Source organism: Magallana gigas, chromosome 8, assembly GCF_963853765.1.
Source record: "Magallana gigas chromosome 8, xbMagGiga1.1, whole genome shotgun sequence".
Taxonomy (NCBI): domain Eukaryota; kingdom Metazoa; phylum Mollusca; class Bivalvia; order Ostreida; family Ostreidae; genus Magallana; species Magallana gigas.
The window spans coordinates 42,822,236-42,832,363 of NC_088860.1; the positions used below are offsets into that span (position 1 = coordinate 42,822,236).

Sequence of the window (10,128 nt, forward strand, 5' to 3'; positions counted from 1 at the left end):
CTTAACTACAAGCTAGCTCCCCGTCAGAAGGACCCCCTCTCCTCCCACCTACAAGCTAGCTACCTGTCAGAGGGACCCCCTCTCCCCTTACCTACAAGCTCCCCGTCAGAGGGACCCCCTCTCCCCTTACCTACAAGCTACCTCCCTCTCAGGGGGACACCCTCTCCTCCCACCTACAAGATAGCTCCCTGTCAGAGGGACACCCTCTACCCTTACCTACAAGCTAGCTACCTGTCAGAGGGACACCCTCTACCCTTACCTACAAGCTCCCTGTCAGAGGGACCCCCTCTCCCCTTACCTAAAAGTTAGCTACCTGTCAGAGGGACCCCCTCTCCCCTTACCTACAAGCTACCTCCCTCTCAGGGGGACACCCTCTCCTCCCACCTACAAGCTAGCTCCCAGTCAGAGGGACCCCCTTTCCACTTACCTACAATCTCCCTGTCAGAGGGACCCCCTCTCCACTTGCCTACAAGATAGCTCCCTGTCAGAGGGAACCCCTTTCCACTTGCCTACAAGCTAGCTCCCTGTCAGAGGGACCCCCTTTCCACTTGCCTACAAGCTAGTTCCCCGTCCATGGCGTCGTGATCGTCTGTGCTGGCGAAGGAGATCCGACCACCTATCACAGCTCCTATTATGTACACTAACCAAGATAATCGACCTGAAAGAGTGAAGAAAGCACAGGTAAAAATAAATACCTATACTAACCAAAACTATCAACCTTAAAGATTTTACAAAATATCTAACCAATAACTGTCAACAGAAATTTGCACTAATGGAGCTTTATTACTTATGTGATTTTCCCTGTTACTTTTAATATTTCTATCTCTACCTGTATATCATCTTTATTTTAAATAGTACTCTGTCTCTTTCGTTCTTTTTAAAGTATTCATCATGTCACCATAAAATGACCTTAATCACCATGGAGATAACCTCACCTTCTTGTATCTTAATCTCTATCCCCTGGGTTCCTGAATTGATGGCCTCCTGATACCGCTGGGCTGCCTCATCAAACAGTTGAACCAGGAGACCACATGTCTTCTCGTATTCACACCTCCCAATGGTAGAGAGCTATTACCAAAATGTCACCGTTACAAACTTTTACACCAAACAATACACACAAACAATACCGGTACATGTATTTTTTTTCTTAGACAGAAAAATTTCCTGACCTCACATACTAGTATCTATAAGTTAACAGTAAAATACGTTGATGGACCACTGTGCTTCAGTTTCATTAATTAATAGACTAACACTTCATACCTGTGGATTTTCGAGAATGTTGCAAACTGATCCATCACTAGCTCCTTGAGAAATTTGGCACGCTCAGTGTTGTTGAACAACGATAGCCTCTGACTGACGCAATTTGTACCAGACAGGATAAGGTCTGAAATCAAAAAACAGCTACATGTAATTGTGGTGTTTTCAGAAGTATTCTACGTACGAATTAATTTTCTGGAGTGAGTTACTCCCCTTTTCTTCTACTCTCTTGTCATTAGAGATTTTTGCACTGAGCCGTGCAGTACACAACTTCGGTAGAGTCACCGTATTATCATTTTGTACAAGCGTACATTTTTCCATGCAAGAAACTTAAAGCCCTACGGTGTAAGTACTTGTATTTGTTTATTATTTATATAATATAAATCATATGTTCAGTATTTATTGATATAATGATGTTGTAATGTATACAAAGAATAGTTCACTCATTGGCGCCAAAATCATCCGTGCGTGAAATTATAGGTATCATGTTTATTAAGTAAATTTACTAAGATATTATGAATTATTTTATATGTATACTTATTGATATCATTATACATTGTGTCTAACATTCTTACAAGAATATCAATTCTATTTTTTACTTTATTTACATTGAAAGAATTCAGTCAGTCTATTTTTTCAATCAGTGTATTCATAGAGTCAGTATTGTCAAATGTCAGTATTTTCAGTATTGTAAATTTATTTTATTCTTTTTTCAGCTTTTTACTAAAAGCGTACTACTACTAAAAGCGTACTACTACTACATGCTGTAGAAAATACCATGAATAAAACTGAACATCAAAAGCCTGAGTTGGTTTCAGTACAGTAAAAAGACCATGGCAGAGTTTACAGAAGAAGACGATTCAACTGTGTCGCAGTCACAGAGACGCACCAAAAAGTTTACAGTTGCTGGACGAGCAATGTATGAAGAAAATGTCAACAACAGATATGCATCTTTAAGTAAGATTAAAAGAAAAATGGACAGTGAAATAGAATATTATCTACAGTCCAAGAATAAGGAGAAAATTTCTGTTCTAGTGAAAGAAAATCTTGTTACACTCTCTAAGAAATATAAACAAGAGGCTAAAGAATTCATAGATTATCTGAGAAGAACTGGCACAGAAGAAAGTGAGAAAGAAAGACTTTCATTTGAACTTATTTTATCTACACTAGAGATGAGAATAGAGAAAACTGTTGAAGAACTCAATAATGTTATATCTACAAGTGATGATCTTTTACCAAGTGATGCATATAGTGAGTCAACAACAACCAAATCGTCCAAATCTAGTACCAGTAAAAGATCAAGCAAGAAATCACATTCTTCGAATTAAACCATAATCCTGAGACAACGTGCAAAAGCAGAAGCTCTGAAAGCAAAACTGGAATTCACAGAAAAAGAAATCCAACTCAAAAGACAAAAATCCAAACTCGAGGAAGAAGAACAGAAGAGAAGAGCTGAAGTAACAAGAAAATCAGTTGATTTGGAAACAGATTTAGAACTCTTATGTGCTCAAAAAGAAAAAGCAATTGTTGACGCTGAACTACAAGCTATGGTGGAATTTGATGTAATAGACAGTCAATTAGACACAGATTTAGACACAATAGATTCGACAGAGAAAACAAGAAAATACATTGATGATGTCTTCAAGTACAACAACGAAACAACAACGGACTGTGAACCAAGAAATCAAGAAACCGTTATACCTACAACAACTACAGAAATTTCACAAGGTGAAATGTTTCCTCAACAACCAAAGGTTCATCGGAAAACTGTTACTGAACTTCCTGATGATAGTGAACAACGCCATGTGTCAACAGAAAAACATGAACATACTAGTGAAAGCTCACAATTTTCACAGCTCGCTAATTATATCTTGAAGAAAGATCTCATGTTGTCAAGGATAACATCCTTTGACGACAAGCCAGAACATTATCAAACCTGGAAAAGTAGTTTCAAATCTGTGTCTCAAGACTTAAAACTCTCTTCACCTGAAGAACTCGATCTCTTGATCCGATGGTTAGGACCAACATCCACAAATCATGCAAAAAGCATAAGAACATCAACTCTACACAATCCACTCGAGGGTGTGAAGAAATTATGGTCAAGATTAGATGAACGATTTGGATCGCCAGAAATGGTGGAAACATCTCTGAAAGCCAGATTGAACAAATTTCCAAAAATTACAGACAGTGATGTTAGAAAACTGTATGAACTTTCTGATCTATTGTCAGAAATTATGTGTTTAAAGGGAAATGCAAAGTATCATGACTTACTGAGCTACTTTGATACATCAGTAGGAGTCAAACCAATTGTTGCCAAATTACCGAGCAATTTACAATCCAAATGGGTCACCAGAGCTAGTAAATTTAAACAAACTAACGATGTTCCATTTCCCCCATTTCATGTTCTGTGCGATTTTGTCAGTGAAGCAGCAACTACTTTGAATGATCCAAGTCTTACGTGTGAAAAATACGATACCTGGAAACCAAACCAAACACCAAACAGAAAAGTGAATGTCAAGAAAACTGAATTTACAGCATCACCAAACTGTCCAATACATAATGCTCCACACACACTCAACGAGTGTAGAAACTTCAGAAAGAAACCACTGAGAGAAAGAAAACAAATATTACGTGACAATAACTTTTGTTACAAATGCTGCGAATCTACAGCTCATGTGTATAAAACCTGTGATGCTAATGTGAAATGCTTAGACTGTGGTAGTGAACGACACAACACAGCTATGCATACTACACCTAAGTACCATCAAGCTCATCAAGGAACCACTCCAAGATTTGACGGTGGGGAGCCACTTGGAGCTTCTGTAAGATTTGACAACAGGGGACACGATGTCAACAACAAGTATACTGCCGTTTGTGGTGACAACTTTTCAGGACGATCATGTGCAAAAACTGTTCTTGTCAACGTTTATCATGAGAGTGATCCAAACCGAACTTTGACCATGTACGCTATAATCGATGATCAAAGTAATTGCACACTTGCAAGATCAGAACTTTTTGACTACATGCATATATCCAAATCAGATACTCACCAATTTACACTGACTTCGTGTGCTGAACGTCAACAGATGAGTGGACGCAGAACTTCAGGCTTCTTTGTGTCATCCATCGACGGATCTGTAACCATGGAACTTCCGATGGTAACTGAGTGTAATGACATTCCTGATGATCGAAGTGAAATTCCCACACCCGATGTCATACGCCATCAACCACATTTGCGTGACGTACCGATTCCTGCGCTTAATCCAGATGCACAGATACTGTTACTTATCGGACGAGATTTAGCAGAAGCACATCATGTCAAGGATCAGCGTATTGGAGCTCGAAATACACCCTTTGAACAACAGTTGAACCTTGGATGGGTTGTGGTCGGGGATGTTTGTTTAGAAAGATCCACAAACCAAACATTACAACATACAAGACTACCATAATTGACAGTCATCGTGAAACCATTTTTAAACCATGTTCCAATGTGTTTCAGTTAAAAAGTAACATTTCAGAATTCGAAATTCAGAAAAACATATTTCATGTTCAGACAGATGATAATGAGACTGGACTATCACTCGACGATCGTGAATTCATGGAATTAATGGATAAATCCTTTCAGAAAGATCAAGATGGACGATGGAAAGCGCCCCTCCCATTTAGAAACCCACGACAGTCACTACCAAACAACAGATGTCAAGCATTAAAACGTGCTCAAATGCTGCATGCCAGTTTACAGAAAAATCCTACAAAGAAAGAGCATCTTGTGACATTCATGAAGAACCTCATCGAAAGTGACGCCATGGAAATCGCTCCAACATTAGACCCCAAAAAAGAGTGTTGGTACTTACCATTGTTTGGTGTTTACAATCCCAAAAAGCCAGATAAAATTCGTGGTGTCTTTGATTCTTCTGTGAAATTTCAGGGAGTTTCATTAAACAGTGTCTTATTAAGTGGACCAAAATTTGTGAATGACCTAACTGGTGTATTATTGCGCTTTCGTAAAGATGCAGTCGGAATTATGGCCGATATTGAACAGATGTTTTACAGATTCCTAGTGACAGAAGATCATCGTGACTTTCTAAGATTTTTCTGGTACCGCAACAGTGATCCAAACGAGGAACTCATCGAGTACCGTATGAAAGTCCATGTGTTTGGAAATACACCATCCCCAGCTGTAGCGATGTATGGTTTACAGAAAACGGTGGAAAACGCAGACGATGATGTGAAAAGTTATGTGTATAGAAACTTTTATGTTGACGATGGGATTACTTCCGTCCCAAATAGTTCCGAAGCAGTGAAACTATTGAAGAAGACTCAGTCTGTGTTGTATGAAGAAGGAAAAATCAGACTAAATAAAATAGCCTCTAACAGTCTTGATGTCATCATCCATTTCCCGATGGAAGACCTGGGGAAGAACTTGAATTCGATAGATATCGGTACAGACTACCAATCTACCGATCTACCGATCTACCAATGCAACAGAGCCTTGGTATTGCATGGGACTTAAACAGTGACTGTTTCACCTTTAATGCAAATTTTCAAGACAAACCTTTTACCAAACGTGGAGTTTTATCAATAGTGAATAGTATATTTGATCCTTTGGGATTCATAGCTCCTATTGTCATCCATGGAAGACTTCTCATGCAAGAATTCTGCAAAGTTACAAGTGATTGGGACCAACCACTTCCAAGTGAAAAAGAACATTTATGGCTACAGTGGAAGGAATCTTTGAATTCACTCAGTGACTTTTACGTTCCACGGATGTTCACAAAGATTTCACTTAGCGAATCAAAATCCTGTGAAGTACACATATACTCTGACGCTTCTGAAAAAGCCATTTCAGCTGTCGCTTACCTGTATGCAGTCGACGAACAAGACAACATCAATGTCGGATTCATTATGGGAAAGTCCAAAGTAGCGCCGTCATCAGGACATACTATTCCAAGATTGGAATTGTGTGGTGCTGTATTAGCCACTGAACTGAGTGAAAAGATAACAAATAATTGGACTTACCTAGTTATTCCGTCAAATTCTTCACAGACTCCAAAGTTGTGTTAGGATATTTGAACAATCGCTCAAGACGTTTTTACAACTACGTTAGCAACCGTGTGAGCATCATCCATCAACGTTCTAAATCTGAGCAGTGGAACTATGTTTCAACAGGCAACAACCCAGCAGATATTGGAACAAGACCTGGTAAATCAGTTCAAGAAGTGATGGATAAATGGAGTTCTGGACCAAATAAACCAAACATAAGCTTAGATGAAGACTTTTCATTGATTGATCCTGACAGTGACAAGGAAATAAAACCAGTAGTGAAGAAAACTTCTGTACAGCAATTTATTGCTGATCGATTTGTGAAATTCTCAACGTGGTACAGTTTAGTTTGTGCATTCAGACTTCTAAGAAGAAGATGTCTCCACAAGAAAGACAAAGATGGGACCTTCCCTAAAGAGAGTGTTGAAGAATCACATGAAACTGAACTGTTCATTCTCCGTAGTTCTCAGAGACTTTCGTTCAAAGAAGAAATCAACTGTTTGAAAGACAGTACACCTCTACCTCGTAAAAGTGCTCTCGTACAGCTCAACCCCTTTCTGGACAAAGATGGAATTCTGAGAGTCGGAGGACGTCTTAGTCAATCTCCGTTACCAATAAACCAAAAACACCCGATAATCATTGACAGGAAATCACATGCTGCCATTTTACTAGTCAGACATTATCATGAGAAGGTACAACACCAAGGAAGAGTGTTCACAGAAGGTGCCCTACGATCTCATGGTTTCTGGATTATAGGAGCCAAAAAGATTATCAATTCTGTGTTACATAAGTGTGTGATTTGTAGGAAACTACGTAGACCTCCCTCTCAACAAATCATGGCTGACCTGCCAGCAGACAGAGTTGTTCCGTCACCTCCGTTTACTATAGTAGGCGTTGACGTTTTTGGTCCGTGGAACATTGTAGCTCGCACAACACGAGGAGGACTAGCACATTCGAAAAGATGGGCCGTACTCTTCAGCTGTCTCACATCTAGGGCCATCCATATTGAGGTCATAGAGGAGCTAAGCAGTTCAGCATTTATAAATGCCCTTACACGATTCATATCCATACGAGGAGCCATAAAGGAATTTCGATCAGATCGTTGAACGAACTTCGTAGGAGCATTAGATCACATTAATGTTGATGTGATTTATGTAGAGTCTAGACCAGTAAAGAAATGTATGTCTACAAATGGAGCCAAATGGACCTTTAATCCTCCCCATGCGTCGCATATGGCCGGATCATGGGAAAGAATGATCGGGATTGCAAGGAAGATTCTTGACGCTCTTCTACTCAACACTAAAACCAAGGAACTTACTCATGAAGTTTTATGTACATTTATGTGCGAAGTTACCGCAATCATGAACTCTAGACCGATATGTCCTATTTCTACAGATCCTGAAGATCCAGTGATTATTAGTCCATCGATGTTGTTAACACAGAAGGACTTCAGTGTTGACTTGATGCGTGTTGACTTTCATAACATTAAAGACATGTACGTATCGCAGTGGAAACACGTCCAGTATCTCTCCAACATGTTTTGGAAGCGATGGCGAGATGAGTACTTGCAGAGCTTACAAGTCCGTCGTAAATGGCAGAACAACCAACCTGATCTGAAGACTGGTGACGTCGTCCTCATGCGCGATCCGACGGTTCATCGCGGACAATGGCCTCTTGGTCTCGTTACAAGAGTTTTCCCGAGTCAGAATGATGGTAAAGTCAGGACGGTGGAGGTTCGCATCCTCAGAGATGGGAAACGTGTGACTTTTGTGAGACCAATTACAGAACTTGTATTGTTAATTGATTAGGTCGTAACTATACTTGTTGCTTACAGTGAACTGACTAACTGTTATTATAATTACCGATAGAACGTTGGTGAATTTACATGTGTAATTAATCTTACTAGTATATGTTAAGTATTTTTAATAGTTAACATTGTTCATACTTGTAATATCTGGATGATATTAGGTGGGGAGTGTGGTGTTTTCAGAAGTATTCTACGTACGAATTAATTTTCTGGAGTGAGTTACTCCCCTTTTCTTCTACTCTCTTGTCATTAGAGATTTTTGCACTGAGCCGTGCAGTACACAACTTCGGTAGAGTCACCGTATTATCATTTTGTACAAGCGTACATTTTTCCATGCAAGAAACTTAAAGCCCTACGGTGTAAGTACTTGTATTTGTTTATTATTTATATAATATAAATCATATGTTCAGTATTTATTGATATAATGATGTTGTAATGTATACAAAGAATAGTTCACTCATTGGCGCCAAAATCATCCGTGCGTGAAATTATAGGTATCATGTTTATTAAGTAAATTTACTAAGATATTATGAATTATTTTATATGTATACTTATTGATATCATTATACATTGTGTCTAACATTCTTACAAGAATATCAATTCTATTTTTTACTTTATTTACATTGAAAGAATTCAGTCAGTCTATTTTTTCAATCAGTGTATTCATAGAGTCAGTATTGTCAAATGTCAGTATTTTCAGTATTGTAAATTTATTTTATTCTTTTTTCAGCTTTTTACTAAAAGCGTACTACTACTAAAAGCGTACTACTACTACATGCTGTAGAAAATACCATGAATAAAACTGAACATCAAAAGCCTGAGTTGGTTTCAGTACAGTAATTGTTAATCAAAAAAAAAATTGTGATTGTATAAACATTGTATCGAGTCTTACATGTAGAAGCAGGGATTAATCTTTGCCTCGTTGGCATATTTTCCTTTTTAATAATTTGGGATATTAGTATAGATCAGCATGCAATACCTAACTGGGTATGTTGTTTTTTTCAAAAACTATCATATCTATATATACTTTTGTAGTCCAAAATTTTATACCTGTAAAAGTGTTCTTATTAAAACAATCTCAATACATAAATTTAGGCAAAAACTGAAACGCTCATGAACAGGGAATGCTTGAAACAAGTAATAACAATTTCAGAGTCATAAAGAAATCTTACTATGGATGAGAGTGAAGGGGGTAAACTGGAGTACAGGCTGAAGAATAACTCCATTGTAGCTCCGTCCAGGAAGGCTGAAATCAAAGATTGGCCATTATAACCAATAATATGTTGAGGCATATTTAGTTACATGTATTTTTAGATTTATCTCTCTGAGAATTCATGTCTTTCAAGCAGTCATTCAATTCCAGTACAAAATGAAAATCTATAAATTAAACACACTTGATGTAAATGTTGGTATAAACAGATAAAATAATTTTATGAAAAGGCAGCTAAATTAAAGTTTCAGCTTCTCTTTCCATCTGTAATCATCTAAAGAACTGTGAAGAATGCTGATATTTTTACCGGTAGATCACTTTTATTTTTTCATTTTTAAATTGATACCGTAATATGAATAACACAATAATTTTAAAGAAATCAATAAATAGACAGGAGCTTAAGTAATTTGATCAAAAGAAGTTTTTGTTGACATGAAACAGAGGTGTTTGTTTGTTCACCTTACAACATAAGAGTCTGTTTACGTGACAACAGAAGTGTTTGTTTGTTTGTTTGTACATGTATACACGTAGGAAGATGCATTGATGACAATACGGGGTTATGTATTTTTTTTCTGCAATGTTGCCACCTTTATATCCCACATGAATCACCAAAATAAAGCATTTTATTGTGTTAATATACCTTATCTCTGTTTTTATCAAATAAAAAAATAGTTTTCTGTTTAAATTTCCTAACAATGCTTGACGTAGATTCGACTAAATTATATTGGATTGGCCATGCCGTTTTATGACCACTTTACATTGAATATAAAAAATTCAGTAGTGAAAAAAGCCATTGCCATACCTATGAACT

At 37.7% G+C, this 10,128-nt stretch overlaps 2 protein-coding genes across 2 annotated transcripts; both read left to right on the plus strand.

The window, feature by feature from the left end:
* Positions 1 to 1,416: 1,416 nt before the first annotated feature.
* Positions 1,417 to 4,706, plus strand: LOC117684209 (uncharacterized). The gene is made up of 2 exons (XM_066070278.1): positions 1,417 to 1,602; positions 1,974 to 4,706. The coding sequence occupies exon 2, from the start codon at positions 2,805 to 2,807 to the stop codon at positions 4,704 to 4,706; it is 1,902 nt and encodes a 633-aa protein (XP_065926350.1). The 5' UTR covers positions 1,417 to 1,602; positions 1,974 to 2,804.
* Positions 4,707 to 5,281: 575 nt separating this feature from the next.
* Positions 5,282 to 8,108, plus strand: LOC136271015 (uncharacterized). The gene is made up of 3 exons (XM_066070081.1): positions 5,282 to 5,699; positions 6,304 to 7,329; positions 7,459 to 8,108. The coding sequence occupies exons 1-3, from the start codon at positions 5,282 to 5,284 to the stop codon at positions 8,106 to 8,108; spliced, it is 2,094 nt and encodes a 697-aa protein (XP_065926153.1).
* The last annotated feature ends 2,020 nt before the right edge of the window (positions 8,109 to 10,128 follow it).

Coding starts and splice junctions, on each gene's coding strand:
- LOC117684209 (XM_066070278.1), top strand. CDS start 2,805: ATGGTGGAATTTGATGTAATAGACAGTCAATTAGACACAGATTTAGAC.
- LOC136271015 (XM_066070081.1), top strand. CDS start 5,282: ATGGCCGATATTGAACAGATGTTTTACAGATTCCTAGTGACAGAAGAT. Junction 5,700..6,303: donor CTTGAATTCGATAGATATCG/GTACAGACTACC, acceptor AATTCTTCACAG/ACTCCAAAGTTGTGTTAGGA. Junction 7,330..7,458: donor GGTCATAGAGGAGCTAAGCA/GTTCAGCATTTA, acceptor TGATTTATGTAG/AGTCTAGACCAGTAAAGAAA.